The sequence below is a fragment of the Mustela nigripes genome, chromosome 6, assembly GCF_022355385.1.
Source record: "Mustela nigripes isolate SB6536 chromosome 6, MUSNIG.SB6536, whole genome shotgun sequence".
NCBI classification, from domain to species: Eukaryota; Metazoa; Chordata; class Mammalia; order Carnivora; family Mustelidae; genus Mustela; species Mustela nigripes.
The window spans coordinates 55,085,953-55,106,283 of NC_081562.1; the positions used below are offsets into that span (position 1 = coordinate 55,085,953).

The 20,331-nt window shown below is 45.2% G+C and overlaps 1 protein-coding gene across 4 annotated transcripts in view; it reads left to right on the forward strand.

Annotated features, from left to right (window-relative positions):
- Nucleotides 1–20,331, forward strand: part of ETV6 (ETS variant transcription factor 6) — a 232,327-nt gene that overhangs the window by 167,878 nt on the left and 44,118 nt on the right. For 3 of the 4 annotated variants that reach the window (XM_059402612.1, XM_059402613.1, XM_059402615.1), the window contains one exon: nucleotides 19,384–19,548. The exons of the other annotated variant lie outside the window; for it this stretch is intronic. In XM_059402612.1, the coding sequence (XP_059258595.1) occupies nucleotides 19,384–19,548 (165 nt within the window). The remainder of the gene's footprint in view (nucleotides 1–19,383; nucleotides 19,549–20,331) is intronic. 4 annotated transcript variants of the gene reach the window in all.

A 20,331-nucleotide genomic window follows, 5' to 3' on the forward strand; every position in this document is an offset into this window, starting at 1 on the left:
ATCTTTCGATCCCTCTGCCTACAAAGCTGTAACCCGATCCTTGAGTTCAGAAAGTCTTCGCTGGCCCTGCTCTAATGCACTGGGCCTGTCAGGGTCTCTTGATGGTTCTTGCTTCCTCAACAGACTTGAAAACCCACTGTCCCTCACCTTGATAGGCCCTATACCTTACACAAGATGCAATCCATAATGGGTGCCTCATGGGTCAGATGGATGGGTGAGTGGGTGGGTGGATGGAGAGATGGACAGATGAGCCCTCAGCACAATGAGACCAAGCTGTGTTTTGATGGCAGTGATGGGAATTCCCCTGGAACTTGGCCAGGTGAGATGATCACCCCAGACCGAAATGAAAGAAACGGCAGATGTCAGGAAGTTTTTGTGTTAATCCTGGCGTGTGCGTTAGAACACGCCCAGCATCCCTGTACCCCCAGCTTCCTGAACACTCTCCCCTCCTTCCCACCCCAATTCTGGCTCTTGGGTCTGTTAATCGCTAGCATCAGTGAACATACACCCTCTACTCCACACATCCAGGTCTGTAAGGGAAGTTTGGGTTCTAAAACCGGAAGAGTGTTTAACCCAATGACGTGCTGCGAGCTTGCCTTCCGTGGGCCTCCAGGTCTGCCAAAACGATCAGGCCTCATTATGTAGGAAGCTGCCTCAGCCAGGCATTACTAATTTGGGCATTACTAATTCGGTTGCCTATTCAGGCAAATGAGCAATGAATGTAAAGTGCTTTTGTCAGTGAATTGCAAGAGAAGACCAGGGCGGGCAGGCGGGGGAGGGGAGGGAGGGGTGAAGTAAAGGGAAGGTGATAGAATGTTTTGAGTTTTTGCTCCATTTCCAGAAAGGACAGTCATTGCTTCCTGGAAGCTGCACTTGGCAACTGACACAGAGAACGGGAAAGATTTATTTCCTTTTGCCAGAGCTCAATAATTCAGCCTGAGCATTTCAAATCAATACATTTCTTGCAAAGTTTCCAAGGGCTGCATTTAAAAAGCCACTTTGAAAAATGATCATCACGTGGCAGCATCCTTTGATGAGACGGGTGTGTCCGGGAGGAGCCAGCTCTTCCAAACACAGCTCTGCAGAGAAAGAAGGCTTTTAAAAGCAGGGAAGCCGGGTTCAAGCTGACGGCGAGGCCTGTGGCACCTGCAGAGGCTCTGGGACCGGGCGTGCTTGCTCTCTGGGGCTCGTTCTGAGAGGAGCTGCCGACTAGCTCCTCCTTGGGCTTGTGTGGGCGGTCTGTGCCTGACAGCAGCTCCCTGTTTCTCTGAGCTGCAGTTTGTCACCGATCACGGGGGCAGGAGGGCTCACCTGGGGAGAGCTTCACCAGGATCTAGGAGTACTGAGATTTTAGCCTCCAGGCAGAGTCAGTCAAATTTCTGTGAATTTTTTTTTTTTTTTTTTTTTTTTTAAATTCTTGTAGTTCTACCATCGGTCAGTCTTGACTTCTTGTAGGAGGTGTGGAAGGATGGTTGGGAAAGGTTGGGTGTCTTTGTGCTGTCATCACTGCTGTTGTTGCCGCTGTTCTCCACTAGACGTTTCTTCCATTTGGAAGTTGTATGTCCACTGGACTAGTTCTTCAGGGCTTTCAGCGGAAGAAGTGGGTCATGATCTCGAGGTCATGAGATCGAGCCCAGCATTGGGCTCCATGGTCAGTGGGGAGTCTGCTCAGGATTCTCTCTCTCCTTCTGTTCCCTCCCCCCAAATAAATTACTAGGAAGGAAGGAAGGAGTCATGTAGTCCCTGCCTTGACATCCATTGCCCGTGGAGGCTATAGTCATTTGATCGTGTCTTCCCTCTGAATCCCGTCTCTGTGCTTCCTGCACTTTGGGCTGTGACTCCCTTTGATGTGGCCAGAGACCCCTCAGAGCAATGACCACACTTCTCTCACTTACTGCCATGAAACCCAGCAAGAGTTCCTCCAGAGTCTAAGAGGATGGGTGCTCTCTTTTACGAGATACCAGAGGGATGCTGTCCTTGCAAACTTGAAGCGTTCTGGGACAAGAGTCAAGAAGATGGCATGGGAGCCGTGGACTTCCAGAAGCCACAGGACAGAGTAGAGCAGCTCCATAGCACAGCGAGAGCCCACGGACCAGGGTAGAACTGCTGACAAGCCAGACCCATGATCCAGTGTGGCTTTTGATGGGAAAAGCCCAGAGCAGCCAATAAGTGCTCACTGGGAATTGTGAGGGTCGGTGTGAGCGGAACAGCTGAAAGTAAGGATCCTTTCACTGATGCCAAGAGCAGTGTGTGCACACGACCCCCAGGGTAAGGCCCAAAGGGTCTGGAGCACTCTTATCTCCTGACTCAGGAATGCACCACCCAGGTCCTCCTTCCAGAACCACCCCACACTGAGAGGCTGCGGCAGTGAAAGCAAGCTGAATCGCAGACGGACAACAGAGACTGAGGCAAAAAGGTCCCCAAAAGGAAACAGAAGGAGGAAATTTCCAGGAGCAGGCTTCCATATATTAGAGCACTGCAGCAACACCATAGAAGAGAGAGCTATGTCAAGTTGGAGCACACCTTGTTCTAAAAGTTCAGGAAAACCAGTTTCACATGAAAGCAAGCAACAGAGAAATAGTGAGGTCAAATCCCACACAAGGTTTTTATGAGATAAAAGAAAGTAAGAAGAATAGCACTCCTAAAGGAAGTATGCCAAAGAGACGCGGCTTTGAAGCCACTCAGCACTGTAACGTGCCATCCAAAAGAGCTAAAATCCGATAACAAAATGGCATAAAATATGGGGGGGAGGCGATGACAAGATGAATCAGAATTAGGAAAACTTAGAAAGGAGATGTCAGAACTCAGGAAACCAAATGAAAAAAATTAAAAATGAAAGAATAATCCCTTCAGAAGTAAAGAACCAGGTAGTAGGAAGACAAGATGTATACGCACAAGAGGTGGTGTTTCAGAGAGACAGAAGGTGGAAAACTGGAAAGCTTTTCAAGAGCCAAGAGAAGTAAGAAAGTGATTTTTGAGAACTCAGGAGAAAGTGACAAATACTGGAGAGAGGCAAGGAAATCTCAACATGTGGCTATGAGGAGCCTGTGAGGAAGGAAACCAAGTGGGCCCCTGTCTGCGTCGCTCCCGTCTCCGCTGTGTTCACGCGGCCTTGTCTTCTGGGCCCGCCCCCCACCCCATGTTCTCTCAGAACAACACTTGTCATTAGACTTATGTCCCACCTGAATCATCCAGGATGATCTCATCTCCAGCTCCAAAACTCAGTTACATCTGCAAAGATCTTTTTAAAAATAAGGTCACGTTGGCAGGTCCCAAGGATTATGACACAGACCTACCTTACAGTTGCTGTGCTGGTAGGCGACAGACACAGGATTTGATTTCTATTTTCTAATAAAGGAGCTAAAGGCCGATTTTCTTGTTTCCAGCAAATTAATGGTTCTTGCCAAGAAACAGAAGTAGACAGCATGTTTTCTAAAGAGCAGGACCAGAGGAGGTCAGCCTGCCCCGCACCTGGAGGCCTCGCCTGGACCACGCTCTGCCAGCCTTAGGGAAGCGTCCACACGCTGTGAGCAAACGTTACTCGGGCCGTCAGGGATGCACCGCTCATTCTGTTCAGCTGCTTTTCGGATGCTCAAGTCCAAGTTACAAAACAGACAGGGCCCTGTCACCAGAACCCAGGACACTCTCATCTGTCTGTATTGTAAGTGCCCACCCCTCTCCCAGTGCAGAAGTAGAATCTCCTTTAAAAGAGTCATACATCTGGGGCACCTGGGTGGCTCAGTCGGTTAAGGGTCGGTCTTTGGCTCAGGTCATGATCCCAGGGTCTTGGGATCGAGCCCCACATCAGGCTCCCTAATCAGTGGGAAGCCTGCTTCTCCCTCTGCCTGCTCTGCCTGCTGCTCCCCCTGTGTGTGCACACACTCTTTGTCAAATAAATAAAGAAGCTCTATTTTTAATTTCTTGAGGAATCTCCACACTGTTTTCCAAAGTGGCTGCACCAACTTGCATTCCCACCAACAGTGTAAGAGGGTTCCCCTTTCTCCACATCCTCTCCAACACATGTTGTTTCCTGTCTTGCTAATTTTGGCCATTCTAACCTGTGTAAGGTGGTATTTCAATGTGGTTTTAATTTGAATCTCCCTGATGGCTAGTGATGATGAACATTTTTTCATGTGCCTGATAGCCATTTGTATGTCTTCATTGGAGAAGTGTCTGTTCATATCTTCTGCCCATTTTTTGACATGATTGTCTGTTTTGTGTGTGTTGAATTTGAGGAGTTCTTTATAGATCCTGGATATCAACCTTTTGTCTGTACTGTCATTTGTAAATATCTTCTCCCATTCCATGGGTTGCCTCTTTGTTTTGTTGACTGTTTCCTTTGCTGTGCAGAAGCTTTTGATCTTGATGAAATCCCAAAAGTTTATCTTCGCTTTTGTTTCCTTTGCCTTTGGAGACATATCTTGAAAGAAGTTGCTGTGGCTAATATCGAAGAGGTTACTGCCTATGTTCTCCTCTAGGATTCTGATGGATTCATGTCTCACATTGAGGTCTTTTATCCATTTTGAGTTTATCTTTGTGTACGGTGTAAGAGAATGCTCGAGTTTCATTCTTCTACAAATAGCTGTCCAGTTTTCCCAGCACCATTTATTGAAGAGACTCTCTTTTTTCCACTGTATATTCTTCCTGTTTTGTCAAAGATTATTTGACCATAGAGTTGAGGGTCCATATCCGGGCTCTCTACTCTGTTCCACTGGTCTATGTGTCTGTTTTTATGCCAGTTCCATGCTGTCTTGGTGATCACAGCTTTGTAGTAAAGCTTAAGATCAGGTAACGTGATGCCGCCAGTTTTATTTTTGCTTTTCAACATTTCCTTAGCGATTCTGGGTCTCTTCTGATTCCATACAAATTTTTGGATGATTTGCTCCAGCTCTTTGAAAAATACCGGTGGAATTTTGATCGGAATGGCATTAAAAGTGTAGATTGCTCTAGGCAGTATAGACATTTTAACAATGTTTATTCTTCTGATCCAAGAGCATGGAATGGTCTTCCATCTTTTTGTGTCTTCAGTTTCTCTCATGAGTGTTCTGTAGTTCCTCGAGTACAGTTCCTTTACCTCTTTGGTTAGGTTTATTCCCAGGTATCTTATGGTTCTTGGTGCTATAGTAAATGGAATCGATTCTCTAATTTCCCTTTCTGTATTTTCATTGTTAGTGTATAAGAAAGCCACTGATTTCTGTACATTGACTTTGTGTCCTGCCACATTGCTGAATTGCTGTATGAGTTATAGTAGTTTGGGTGTGGAGTCTTTTGGGTTTTCCATATAAAGAATCATGTCATCTGCAAAGAGAGAGAGTTTGACTTCTTCCTTGCCAATTTGGATACCTTTTATTTCTCTTTGTTGTCTGAATGCTGTTGCTAGGACTTCTAATACCATGTTGAACAAGATTGGTGAGAGTGGGCATCCTTGTCGTGTTCCTGATCTGAACGGGAAGCCTGCAAGCTTTTTCCCATTGAGGATGGATGATATTTGCTGTGGGTCTTTCATAGATAGATTTTATGAAGTTCAGGAATGTTCCCTCTATTCCTATACTTTAAAGCATTTTAATCAGCCACGGTCGCCAAACTATGGAAAGAACCAAGATGCCCTTCAATGGACGAATGGATAAGGAAGATGTGGTCCATATACACTATGGAGTATTATGCCTCCATCAGAAAGGATGAATACCCAACTTTTGTAGCAACATGGACGGGACTGGAAGAGATTATGCTGAGTGAAATAAGTCAAGCAGAGAGAGTCAATTATCATATGGTTTCACTTATTTGTGGAGCATAACAAATAACACGGAGGACAAGGGAAGATGGAGAGGAGAAGGGAGTTGAGGGAAATTGGAAGGGGAGGTGAACCATGAGAGACTATGGACTCTGAAAAACAATCTGAGGGTTTTGAAGGGGTCAGGGGTGGGAGGTTGGGGGAACCAGGTGGTGGATATTAGAGAGGGCATGGATTGCATGGAGCACTGGGTGTGGTGCAAAAACAATGAATACTGTGATGCTGAAAAGAAATTTTTAAAAAAGTTTAAAAAAATAAAGAGTATCTTTAAAAAAGAGTCCTATATCATAAACATCTGTAGGTGAAAGTGGACATAATCTCCTTCCCTTTGGAGCCTCTACTTTTCTGCCTCCTGGCTGCTTCAGCCACCCCCCGCCCACCGCCCTGCTGTCCTTAAAACATGAGGGTCCTCGCTAATGGCTCCGACACATTCATCTGACTACCTAACCAACGTAAGGTGTAAACGGATTCTACTGATCCTGTTGACTTAGGGCATTCCCTCCACTAGCCTCCTCTTCCCAGAAGCCTTCATGCCTTTGTCCAGTGGAGGGAATAACCTGAACTGTGGATAAGACAGATGGCAGAGACACAGAGAAGTATATTGGGCAGCAAGAGAGAGTCTCCTTTTGACTGCAGTGTGCTTGCTGTTCTGGAAGGTGGCATGGGGTTGCTTTTGCTGTGTTGTTTCATTTTCCCGACTCCCCAGTGACCGTCTTAAGCCCTGAAAACCAGAGGATTAGTAACCGTCACACCTCGGATACCAGGGAATTGAACGGGTGAGAAGAAAGATGACAACTTTTTTAATGGATAACTATACAACCGCCATTCCCCATGAAGATCCTTAGCACAGAAGCGACAAGGGGAGAAGTGGAGAGGAGTCTGTGACACACACGGACACAGGCACACACACATGCTACACCGTTCTCTTTAAATAGAAGCTGCTTTCCCAAGTTTGATTGTTGACATCTTCCTGAGCTGTCCAGAGGCAGTTGAAACGGTTCCACCCTCCTCTGTTGTGCCGTCTGGGGGCCCCTCCTTGTGCCCATTCCTCTGTGGCTCAGGCGGCCTGGGGAAGGAGAGCGGATGGGGCCCCAAAAGGCAGCCGATGGGACCTTGGAAACACTTGGAATCATTCTCTCAAGTGTCAGGGAGGAAGTGACGGAAGAAGTGGGGGAGGAGGAGGAGGCAGAGTTCCCCTGAAAAGAGGACATTTTCCAGAAAAGCACTGTCTTCCAAGTCCCTTAGCTTGCTCGAACCCTGCTCTCCTCTGCCTTTGGGGCCGAGGATGTGTTTTCCGAGGCCTGTGGAGTGAGCCTTGAAAAAGTTAAAGGCTTCTTTCAGGCTCCCTATTCCTGGCTCCTCCCCCACCCCTCCCTCCCAGCCTCCTGGTCACCCCACAGGACTCGGTGATAATAGGGACTGTCTCCATCCTGAGAAAAGGCAGCCTGCTTGTTTAAGTTTCCTTGGAATAAAGAGAACTTGGGAGGGAAGGGACCAGGCGCAGCTGAACTGCACAAAAGAAAGCCTCTCCCATGCCAGTGACAGGGCCCATCAGGCCCCGTCCGGAATGAGAATGAGTTCTGCTCTTGTTACACTTTGCAAAGGACTGTTCTGTGGACTGTGGCCTGCACAAGCCATTTTCCTGTGTGGTTTAAAAGAGCAAGAGGGGCAAAGAAAGGACATGCATTCTTCTTTATTCAGACACCCGTGGTAGATCATCTGTGTGGTGTGGGTCATGCAAATCCAACGAGATCCTTCTGTTCTCCACACGCCTCCGTTGCCACTGCTGATTAGAAAACCTTCTCACCCGCTTTTCCCAGCAGTTTCAGTTTGCCCCCTAAATCTACTGGAGGAGCCTTTCAACTCTTCGTATCTCTTTTCCAATATTTTTTTCCTCTCTTAAAAATGGACCCTCTTGAAAAGTGTGCATAAAGATCAGCAATATCTTTCTGCCCTGCCGTGTCAGAAATGCCGCCCTTAATTGCCTCTTTCCTGTAGAAATCCGTCCTTCAGTCCCATCTCTCCTTCAGTGAAGTCTCTCCTCTCCCAGGTGCCTCACTGTTCATAACTTAAAATAATTTGCAGTGATTACTCTTCACTGGTAGGAATAAAAACTTGTGATATGTTAGCCACGATTTCTAAAATACCTGAGGAAGGGGCATTCCATATCTAGGGGCAACTGTGCACGTTTCTTAAGGAAGTGGCCCCCCCCCAAAAGTCGCCTTTCCCATTCCATTGCCCCATGCACACTTTGGAGTGAGACGAGGACATCCTTCCTGCCTCTCTTCTCTACCCCCCCACCAAGATATCAGGAGAGATGTATGTGTGTTTCTCTTCTCACACCGAAATTGGCTCTTTTTTTTTTTTCCCAGCATAACAGTATTCATTATTTTGGCACCACACCCAGTGCTCCATGCAATCCGTGCCCTCTATAATACCCACCACCTGGTACCCCAACCTCCCACCCCCCCGCAATACTTCAAACCCCTCAGATTGTTTTTTAGAGTCCATAGTCTCTCGTGATTCACCTCCCCTTCCAATTTCCCCCAACTCCCTTCTCCTCTCTAACTCCCCATGTCCTCCATGCTATTTGTTATTCTTACCTGAATTGCCAGTACCTATTGTCAGGCACCTTTGTATTTGCCAGGCTGAAGAAAACTATCCCTATTATCCAGGAGTCCCTACATAAACTTGAGGTAGTCTGCGAACTTTGAAATTGCAGGAAAATATTTGCGTGCTTGTGCCTGTGCATTTCAAAAGAGGGTCCGTAGCTCTCACTGAATTCTCAAAGGGGTCCATTATCTCTGAAATGTAAGAAAATCTAATCTGTGCCCCTCTCTATTGACACTACGTGCGCAATCATCTGTTTTCAATAGAACTTTAGTTAAAATGTCGATATTTTGTTCATTCTGATTTTTTTGCATTCGTTCTGATTTTTTCAATAATGCATTAAAATAATACGCATTACTTAATGCATATTATTAATATTATTATTTTAATGTTAATTAAATTATATTAATGTTAAAATATGTTAATTAATAACATATTAATTAATTTCAATGCAATTAATAATGCATTAAAATAAATTTAAAAATTTTCCCAAAATATATGTTATTATTTTTTTTCTTACTAAGTTTGGGGCACTACCTTAAATTTTGCACCCAAAATGAGCGCTTCACTTGCCTCACTGTAGTCCAGGACCTCAATGGGCTTTCTTCCTCCAGTCTCTCATCTGTTCCAGACCCTTCTCTCATCTCCTCCTGAGCCATCCTCCCAACCCATGATGCACACTGACGATGCCAGTGCCCCCTCCTCAAAGCCTTGTCCTGGCCCCATAGCTCCTGCCAGAACCTTCACACCGCCTGCGAGAACCCTTGCTCTGGTTTCTGAAGCCCCAGTGGGCTGCAGAAAACACTTTGGTCTCCTGGACAGGTGTGGCAAAGTGCAACTAACCTGCTATCCAGTATCTGTCCTACTCAACCTCTCTAAATGCACTTGGAGTGTTCCAGACCAGTCTTTATATGGGTTCTCTCGTTTCATACTTAAATTTGCCAAAGGAGTTAAGTACTGTTCTTGGCCTCATGGTACATCTGGGGAAACAGGTTTAGAGGTATAACTTACCTAAAACCACTGAGCTAGTAGGTGGCAGGATCAGTATTTGAACTCAGGACTGAGTCCAAAACCCAAGCTTTTATCTAAAATATTACATGCCTCTCACCACATTGGGCTTGCTGCCCAACAGCAGAAATGGAAAGGACTCCTAAGTCATGTTTGTGAGGATGAGTGGCAGGCTCTGGGCCAGTTTTGCTGTCAACAGGTCTGCTGATAAAACCCTTTTGTGGATAAAACTGAGTGAAAGCAAAAAAAAAAAAAAAAAAAAAAAAAATCACAAATGAAGTCTATAATAAAAGTATTTTCAAGGGAATTGACTATGACTTTGGATCTAAACGTGAACCTATAGTATTCTTGCTTTTGGGATTTGGGCCAAAAGACATAAGTAGAACCTTCTAACCTCTATTTAAATACTCAGTGCTGAGAAACAGGGTAACCTTGAGGACAAAAATAGGAAATGTTTTGGAACTTTTAATTCCCTAGTGACAGAATTTGTGTACTGAAAGCAGTTTTGATCAAATAGCAGCTCCAAGGTTAAAGGCAGACCCAGAGAATTGAGAATGCTGGGCTTTTCGGAGTTACCTCCAAGACGAAGACCAGTGTAGAAGCCTGGAGGACTGGCCGTCAGGGAGGGAAGGGAGGCAGAAGAGGCTCCTGGAAAGTGCTCTGAGAAGCAGATTGAAGGGCTCTGATGATTCTTGGTTTTACTTTGGAGGGTTTATCCTAAGGTAAACCCTACTTGCCACAACTCCCTTTGCAGAGGGTAGAGAGGGCCCTCTGGGCACTGCTCAAAGTTCTGGATCTACGGCTAAATCAAACCTGCCGTGAGAAGTTGAGTTTATGACTGATTATCCCTACTGCCCTTGCATTGTTACTGTGTGTTGCAGAGGGATTTTTTTTTTTTTGCAAGGGATTTTTATATCCATCATTGCATCCTTCAACCCGGACAAAGCTCACTGGATTAATACGGAAGACCTGGGGCTGGAGTTCTGGTCCTACGCCCATTGTGACCTTGAGAAAGTCCCTCTGTCTCTCTGAGCTTCAATTGCATCAGCAAGTACAGCTGTGGTAGCCTTAACTCCCTCACAGAATAGATGTGGGATGCCACGGATGTGGCCACGAATGGTGATAGCAAAGAGTTTCTCAGAGCTAGAGTAGCCCGCCTGATGAGAATGGTGTCAGGTCGGGGAGGGGTAGCAGTCACAGGCTGCGCAGCTGGCCCAGAGGTGGGTTGGGGATCTCTGTATGGTCTGCCATCACTGGGGGACCACTGCACGCCAGGTGTGATGTGAGAAGCACTGAGCCATCCCCATCAGCTCCATGCGTGCACATTTTAACTCTTAACAGGTGCATCTAACAATCGGCAGTTCTATCTCCAGAAGGTAGAAGAAATGATAAGGAACACTTGGAATTTGGCCTCAGGTCTGGCAAATGAGGAAGAATCAGTTGGCAGAGTAGAAATGATGAGAACTTCTGCTGAGAAGGAAAACATCATCTTAGAATCGGAAAAGAGAAATCTAAGACATGATCTTTCAGACATGTGCCTTCAGACATTTAGAGGAGAGGTAGCTGTGGTGTCCTGATCCACAGTGCTCACACACAATTCAGAGAATCAGGGTGCCTTTGAGAGTGAACTTCTGGGGCACCTGGGTGGCTCATCGGTTAAGCACCCAACTCTTGATTTCAGCTCAGGTCATGATCTCAAGGTTGAGAAATCAAGTCCCACACTGGGCTCCACGCTCAATGGGGAGTCTGCTTGAGATTCTCTCTCTCAAGTAAGGAAATAAATCTTTAAAAAAAAAAAAAAGCAAAGAAGAGAAAAAATGAACTTCTGACATGAGCTGCACTTACTGGGACAAGAGAGGAGGAAGGCAGCTGAAGGAGCTGATGAGGCTGTAGTGGGGACGTTCTCTGGAAGCTCAAATTTTAAATAGGTTTCTTAAAAAAGTAATGCAGGCTTAATATAAAGAATTGGGAAATAAAATGAAAAGGAGATAGTAAGCATTGCCTGTGATTCTATGGTGTAACCGTTGGCCATTAATATTTTGATGTTTCCTGGTGATATTTTTCTGTGCCTTGTTTGAGATTATCATACAAACAGATAATCTTCCATACAAACAGATACTCTTTAAAAACATTCAGTGATTGGCCGCCTAATTTTCTATCAGAGACGTTGTCTGTGGTTTGCTTAACTAGTCCTTACTGATGTTCCCAGTTTCTTACTAGTAAAAAGAACACTTCAGTGAACATCTTTGTGCATGAACAATTTCTCTGTATTCTAAAGTTTTAAGGTAGCTTCTCAGACGTTAACATTGATACAGCTCTTACATTACCACCAAATTGTTTGTCAGAAAGATGAAGCCAGTTTGTCTTCCCGCTCTTTTGTGTGTACCAACCTGCTAAGCTCAAATTTTAAAGGATGTGTATACTAGATGGAAGACAAACTTACTGAAAAGGAAAACGTACAAGAGCCGTTTAGACCTAGAAGGCTAAAACTAAGTGAGCTGAAAATTCACCATGGAAGCTCCTTGAGGAAACAAGGAATGTCGTGGGTGGGTTTAAGAATAAGGATGGCATCGGGGCGCCCAGGTGGCTCAGTTGGTTAAGCATCTGACTCTTGGCTTCAACTCAGGTCGTGATCTCAGGGTCGTGGGACTGAGCCCCGTAGCAGGCACTGTGCTCAGCGGGGAGCCTGCTTGAGATTCTCTCTCTCTCTCTCTCTCTCTGCCCCTCCCCTCTATTCTTTCTCCCTTGCTCTCTCTCAAATAAATAAATAAATCTTTAAAGAAACAACAACAACAATAAGCACAGTACTAGCATGCTGATTGGGGCGGATGGAGTGACACTGACAAGAGGCAAAGAGAAAACCAAACTGTTCAACTTCTCTTTCTTCTTTCTCTCCCATCAAGGAGGATGATTGTCAGACTGAAACAAGAATGGCAAACACTGACATAAGGGAATTAAAGCCCAATATGGGAGAATTGATGTAAAAGTGAATCTAAGTTGTTCTAAATAAATTCAAGACTCTTGGCCTGGACAAATGACATAGGAGAATGCAGGGCTTACAAGGCCGAGCTCACTGCAGGCCATTACGGTGAACCCTGAGGGTTGTAGGAAACCGAAGAGGTACCGAAAGAAAGAATCTGAGCCACTGTTCACCTGATCATTCACAATCGAAAAGGAAAAGAGGGTGTAGGCGCCGACTAAAAACAGCTAGCAGGGTCTGACTTCCAGATGAAATTCAGGACAGATTTTGAAACATACATGTTGTGAGCACTTAGGAAAAAGTTGTCCGTTCAGAGCCAAGCACCCGCGCCTTCTCTCCCCCCTCTAGCCTCTCCAGTGAGGCTACAGTTACATATTTATGGACACGAAGAAAGCATTTCATTGAATTTTAGATGGTGTCTATTTGGCAGAGCTGGCAGAATGTAATCCAGCTACCAGAGCGTGTACGTGGGTTGATCATTGAACACTTGCGCCCGAAAGGAGCCAATAACTTGATGAGTGTCTGTCTGCAAGGAGGTGGCTGGTGGGTCCACGGAGTGCTCCCACCCCAGCCCACACCTCCTCAGCATTTTGTCAGGAACCTGTTGAGGTGAGACACATATCAAAGCTGCAGATGACGCGAAGCTGTGAAGTGTGGTTGTTACTAGAAATAGAACCAAGTCTTGGGAGACTGCAGCATGCTGGAATGATGGTACAAGTAACAAGATGAAATCTACTATTGATGGACGTGCATTCGTACGGTTGGGTTCCAAACACCAGCTATGTATGTGCCAGGAAGGGCAAGCAAAAATGAGAACAGTGGTTCAGAGTAACTAGTATGTATTAGATGCTTGCCGTATTCCACACAGCGTCCTATGTGTTTCGTATTGTCATTTGTATAATCTTATTCTCTACTAACTCTGTGGCCTCTTCACATTTGATAAGCACATTGTCCGTGATTCCGTAGTACCTACTCATGGGTTGGAATTTGTCCCCATTTTTCAGTCGAGGCAAGTGAGAGACAGAGAGGTTGAGTAACTTGTCTGAGCTCATACAGCTGGGAACTAGTGCTCTGGTTCTCCGTGCCTGCATGCGTATCCACCGTGGAAATTCACGCAACCACCGAAACTGTTCTCTGGTTCTTTTTTAAGTCAGGACTTTAATTTGATGTCCTGCCAAAGTACCAGATAAGCTTAGACAGAGAGGCAGGTGGTTAATAATATACGGACAGCTGGCTTGTCCGTTTCCTGGCTGTGTGACTTTGGCCAAGTCAGTTCAGTTCCCTGAGCCCCAGTTTTCTCCTTTGTAGATGGGGATAGTGTTTGTTTCTATCATACATTATTGCTGTGGGGATTCAGTGAGTTCTGTACAGAGAGCACTGGGACCAGTGCCTGGACACAGTAAGCTCTTGTAAGGATTTGCTGTGGTTATGAGGTCCTTGAGAAGTGGTGCGGCAGGGTTTGAAGAGCTGGGACCGTGAAGCCAGACCATGTGGGTTTGGATCCACCATGCCCGGTGATGTGTGCCGCATTTTTTTGCTCATTTATAACGCGAGAATAAGAATCTTTGTAGAAAATACTCAGACTAAGTGCCCAACAACTGGTAGCTACTGTTATCAATAGAAGCATATTCCCTGGGGGAAGAGGGTTCTGGTCTAACTCCCCGGTACTATGTTTAAAGGGAGGGAGCTAAATCTGCTGTGTGGTAGAGGTGGGCGGGTCGGAGGGTCTAAAAACTACAGCAGAGAGGTTATGTTTAGACCAGTTTAGGACATTTAATCTGAAGGCGAGATGACTAAGCAAGGAAGTGATAACTTTTCCTCATTCATGTCAAGGGTTACAGAAATTGTTCTATGTCACTGAATCAAGTTATGACACAGCATGGAGAAGCTGGAAACAGAACCTGGGCCAGCTTCATCGTGGTTCAGCCTCTTCATTTTTCCCGGCTTCATAAAGATGGGTGGCAGTTGGGCTAACTCCTTCCCCAGGGTTCTTCTCCTCTTTTACAGTTCTGTCCTATCAGCCACAGAATCAGCATCAAAATCCCGTTTACACAGACAGTTTGGGACAAAGGATGTTTTTGATGAATGCATTCTGTAGCGGAAGAGCTTGAACTGAATTTCATTCAGACCGGTACCATCGCCTCGTGACTCCTAGCCCCCTGTTTCCTCCTCCGTTAAACTGAAATGAGAACATGAGAGATTTCACGGAGCTTTTGTGAGAATCACGTGAAGTCATACATGTGAAAGCACCTAGTCAAAATGTCATGTTTATTATTGCCTGAGCCGGTTTAGAACTTTTCCAAGAACCGTAATAGAAGAAAACACTCTTAAGCACCACACTCTACTTAAAATAACTTAATCTGTTTTCCGAGACTCAGAAGATCTTTCAGGAAGTTTCAAAATCTCAGGGTCGTCATCGTGAGGAGGGAGTAGTTCGGTAGAAAAAAGGTCCTAGCTGTTTGTATTCTTTGGTTTTTCGGAGTCAGATGCCATGGGAGGGTGTTGACTATGTTAACCCAGAAAGCAACAGAGATCATGTACTCTGAGTCCCTCATTTTACAGAGGAAGCCACTGAGCCAGAGAGAAACTGCCCCAAATCAGCTGTTAACTAATGGGAGCTGTGGGGGTTAAATCCAGCTTCCAGACTCCCCGTGCATTTTCCATCATTAGTCTAAATGTAACTCAGAGAGCTTGAAATCGGGCTAACAATGTGCTGATGAAAGTGGCTGCTCCTCTGACCATGGATTCGAAGAACCATTAGAAGGAGATTTAGGGCCTGGATGTCACTAAAGGGTGTGACACCATGAACTTCACTCAACCTACTTGAAAAAAAAAATGCAGTAGAATTCTTGGGAATTTTCTTAATCACAGCAGTTCATTTCTTCTCTACAAAGTTCTCAAATTGCTCTGAAATGCACTGACATTAAAAATGCAGGTCTTGGAGCACCTGGATGGCTCAGTGGGTTAAAGCCTCTGCCTTCCCCTCAGGTCATGATCCCAGGGTCCTGGGGAGCCCCACATTGGGCTCTCTGCTCAGCGGGAAGCCTGCTTCCCTCTCTCTCTCTCTGCCTGCCTCTCTGCCTACTTGTGATCTCTGTCTGTCAAATAAATAAATAAAATCTAAAAAAAGAAAAAAAAAATGCAGGTTTTAGTATGCTCTCATCGGTTTATAATGTGCACAGGAAGTAGTGTGACAGAGGCACAGGAAAAGGGTCTCTCTCTTCCTTTTACTAATGATAAGTAACATCAGTATGATTCAGGTTTGTTGAGTTAACGTCGCAAGAGAAAACCATAAGGGCAGTTCTGTGTGAGAGTTCTCCTTCACCTTGCCTGTGCAGCTTCTGTTAGGTTAGCCGTGGTGAGCCATGTCAAGTTTCAAGACCAGTGCCAGTGAGCCGTGAGTAGCCAATGAGGGCAGCACTTTATTCCTGGATGTGTTCAAAGCAGAGGGCCACCTACACCTCCCTCCTCTTCCCATTTATAAATCTACTTCTCCAGAGATATACAATTTTTTTTTTTTTTGCTCTATTTTTAGTCTATTGGTAACTGGAGAAGGCCTCCCAGGATCAAAGTCTGGGATGAGGAGGTTTCAGTTGACTCAGTCTTCTCTGAATCCCTAATAGATACTGAAAATCAATCTGAATTCTGACTCCGGGTGGGAAATGCGTGTGCAAGCATAACGTGAGGGATAAGAGCACAGACTCTGAAACCAGACTGCCTGGGTTCGAATCTCAGCCCCTCTCGTTACCCTGACCTTATGACCTTGGGCAAATCCCTTCCATACTCTGAGCCAGAGTTCCCTGATCCAAACCCCTATCTCGTGGGATTGCTGTGAGCAATGCAGTTAAATGAACTTATATTTATAAAGTCCTTCAAGAGTGCTAGATGATAGATGTGCTTAATAAATGACTATTAAGCAAATTAAATGGTCCTAATTAGACAGAGTTGCCTCTGGGTCCACGGCTCTGTTCCATTTAGATGCTGTAATTCCCAGGCCTTAGAGATATTAGGTTCGAGGAAAAGGGGCTTCTTTTTCCTCAGTCGTTCTAGTGAATTAAAGAGGAAACAGCAGTAGAACTTGACTTTGAACACCATAGTTTATCAAGCCTCTTTCCAGAAGCTCGGCAAATGTATCTACCTTCTCTTTATGCTAAAGGAAGAGTAGTGACTTTGATCAGTGTCCTGGCAGGCCTTGAGCAGGTGGCTAGGTTTGTTGGGGTCACTTTTGTAAACCTGCTAGGATTGCCTTGGTATTCACCGGACTGATGGTGACTCGATGGGTCCCTTTTGCACACGGCCCAGAGCAGCACTCTGGTCGGTTCCCTGGGAGGGGGTTTCCGCAGCGTAGGCTTCAGGGACTGGGCTGTGGGAGACATTAATGGGAAGTGAAAAGAGAAACTGTTGCCCTTCACCAGCAAGGCTGTTTGGAGTGTGTGACTCTTCTTGTATTTAGGGAAAAGATTACTCATGAGTATTTTCTTCCATAGAATATAAAGAACCTCAAATTACTACTTGTGTCCCCCACCCCCTTCTCACCCGCCTCCCTCCGGTTCAGTGAATCTCTGCAGACACTTCAGCATTTTACTCTCATTTCCCCTCCTGAGTGGGATTCGGTTCTGTATTTGCTCTGGCATTCACACTTCCAATAAGCTACCCCATCATTTTTCCTGTTTCTGACTGAGCATCTTCTGCTCTGTGGCCCACCTACGACCAGGCTCCTTCCTAGGCCAAGCTTCACTGGAACCTCACACTTGGATCCCAGTATCTGGTTGTACCCATGCTGTTTGTGTGAAGGAGGGGAAAGGGAACGTTCTAGTAAGAAGTCACTAATCACTGTGCTGTTCCTGTTCAAAGGTGACACCTCTGATGATAGGAAGTAAACATTAAGGATTTTTACCGGTTCAGAAATTGAGATCTTGCAGAACCATCTCAGGGCCACTCCCATTTCACTGCAATTCCAGATATGTTTTCAAGGTCACTGGAAAGAGTGGGGGAACCTTTTATATCCAAGGACCATTTGAATAGGCATTACTTCTTGGCACAGTTAAGAGGCAGAAACAAAACCTTGAACTCGTTAGTGGCTGTCTTTTAGTCTCAAGATCATAGAGCAGGAGCATGCTACATGTTCTTATTTTATGATGACACTTTTTTTTTCTAATGTAAAACTATTAAATGTACAAAACAAGAAGAACTCTTAAATGCCCTTCTCTGATGAGCCCAGCGCCCATAGTTCTTTCTTGGTGCCCTACACGATAGCCTGCTTTAGAAAGGACTTCCCCAGAGCTCAAGGAAGCCAGCTGCCGTTCTTCAAAACTAGACTTTGCAGGGGAGCAGCCACCTGGAAGACAGAGCCAATAGTCATGCCCAGAGGCCCTGGACCTTCTCCAAGAGATCTGAGCTATTTGTTCCCTTGTCCACCAGGGAGGAAAAGCAGCCCATCCAAGTAGACCAGACAGTTCTTTCTGATGCTTAAGGATGAAAAGGTGACTCTTTCCAGGATCCAGCTAAAGGGCTCTTTGATAGCACACTCGAGTCTCCTTAGCAAGTTTAAGTAACTTACTGGGGAGACCGAATCTCCTCTTAGCAAACCCTGACTCCATTGTATTTGAACTATTAATTCATGCAATATAGTTTTAAAGAATGAAGCTATGTTGAGCTTCTAGCCTCTTCCAACACGTTTGTTATCATTTGGTCTCAGGACTGCTTTCAGTTCTTAAGAACTATTGAAGACCCCAAGGAGCTTCACTCATATGGATTTTATCTATCTATATTTACCGTATTGGAAATTAAAACTGAGAATTTAAAAAATACTTAGTAAGTTAAGTTATATTAGTAAGTTAAGCTTATATTAGCATTAAGTATCTATTTATGAATATATCTTCCAGAACAACAAAAAATTAGCGAGAAAAGTGGCATTGTGTTTCATTTTTGCTAGTCTCTTTAATGTCTGGCATCATAGAAAATGGCTGGATTCTCATGTCCACTGCAATATCACGTGTTATATAGCTTCTAGAAAATCCACTATATACTTTTGAATGAATGAGAGTGGGAAAAAGTCAGTAACCTCTTAATATTGTTATGAAAAGAGTTTTGACTTCATAGACACCCTGAAAAGGTCTTGGGAACCCTGAGGGGTCCCGAGATCACACTTTGAGAACCACTGTTCTAAAACACTTGAATGATATATCAAAGATTTCTCATAACAGCAAAATGAAATAAAAATATAGACTCACAGGCATCCAGAAAGATCCAGCCTGAGCTACCCTCTTAACCTAAGCTGCAGCCCTCCCTTTGGCCCACTTCTGGTCCTACTCAGAGTCCAAGTACCACCCCCGCCAGGAAGTTCTAACATCAAAAAAGTAGAATGAAAAGGCAGAAGACCTTTTATCCTCACTTTGCCCTCTCATTCCCAGAGGCTAGCCTGATAGTTTCCCAGAGGCTAAGTGAATTGTTCTTCCTGGAAGAAGCTTCAGGGAACACTTCATTATTTGGCAGCTCTCAAAGGTCAAGCCCAGCTCTGGAACATTCTCACTTCAAAAGGACAGTGGGTGACAATCAGCTCAACTGTGATGCTAAGGTCCCCTCCAAAGCACACTGATATCTGTCATGACTCTGAGTCCCGTGCGTGTTTCAGGCCACCGAAGAGCCTCAGCTTTAGGGCATCCCTGGGATCAAGACAGCGTCAGGGGCTGGACAAAGAAGGACCCGGCACCAAGACCTAGGGTCCATTGAAGACGTAAAAAAGGATTTGTCTTATTTTGCCTCTAAATAAATAGTTAATTGGATACCACACTTTGGTACTTATAAATCTTGAGCTTTAACTTGGGATTCAGAGTTGAACATAAAGGCTCTTCAGACATGGACCCTCAATTTTATTAACCATTCACAAAGCTTTTCCCTTTATTCCAACTGTCTAACTGACAAGACCTTCTCCTCTCTCTCTCTCTCTCTTTCTCTCTCCCTCCCTCTCTCTGCCTTGCTCTCTCTCCAACAGGCTTGCAGCCAGTTTACTGGAGCAGGGATGACGTAGCCCAGTGGCTCAAGTGGGCTGAAAATGAGTTTTCTTTAAGACCAATTGACAGCAACACGTTTGAAATGAATGGCAAAGCTCTCCTGCTGCTGACCAAAGAGGACTTTCGCTATCGATCTCCTCATTCAGGTGAGAGTCTGGACCCCTGACACGTGCTCAGCAGGGACAATCTGTTAGCCGTTGGTTGGTCTTTGCTACCACTCACCGTGCCCAAGAAATCCCCACAGTAGGCCACCAGGAACACAAAGACGATGACCTCAGCTTAATAGAGGAAAGAGCCTGCTGATATAAGTCAGTCTGAGGGGAAAAGAGGAAGAACTTCCAAATCAAGGGGAAAATTTGAAGGTTGGGAGAAGAAACCTACTTAGGACCTACAGACACTGGGACTTAAGGGATCTAGTTGTGGCCACCAAATCAAGAAGAGAATGCATTCCAGCCCTTTCACTCTGCGTTGCTTCTGATTCTGAAACGTTTGAAAGAGGTGCTTAGGAGTGAGTTTGGGTGGTGAGCTGCTCAGTGAAAACCAAAGACAGAAGAGAAGGGGCTTGAGCCCTGCTAAGGTAGATGGAGTGGGAAGAACAGACATGAGGGAACAGGAGGTAAGGATGGGGGAAGAGGTGGAGATCCTAGGAGCTACGGCAAGCTTAGAAATAAACTCAAAGGGCTTCAAGTGACACCCTTTGAAGTACTGAATTGTGTGAAGTGTTGCATCTTGTAGCTTATAGAAATCCTGCAAAGTGCATGTGGAAGACTTCTCAGGCTCATGTAACTAGGCAGTTTTGTCAAAATAAGGGCCTCTAAAACTCCATGGGAAGATTCGATTCAGTGAAGAGCTTTTGTACCTGCAAAGTGTATTGCGGACCTAGGTAAGACTTCAAATATGCTTTCTAATTTCATTTCTTAAACATTAGG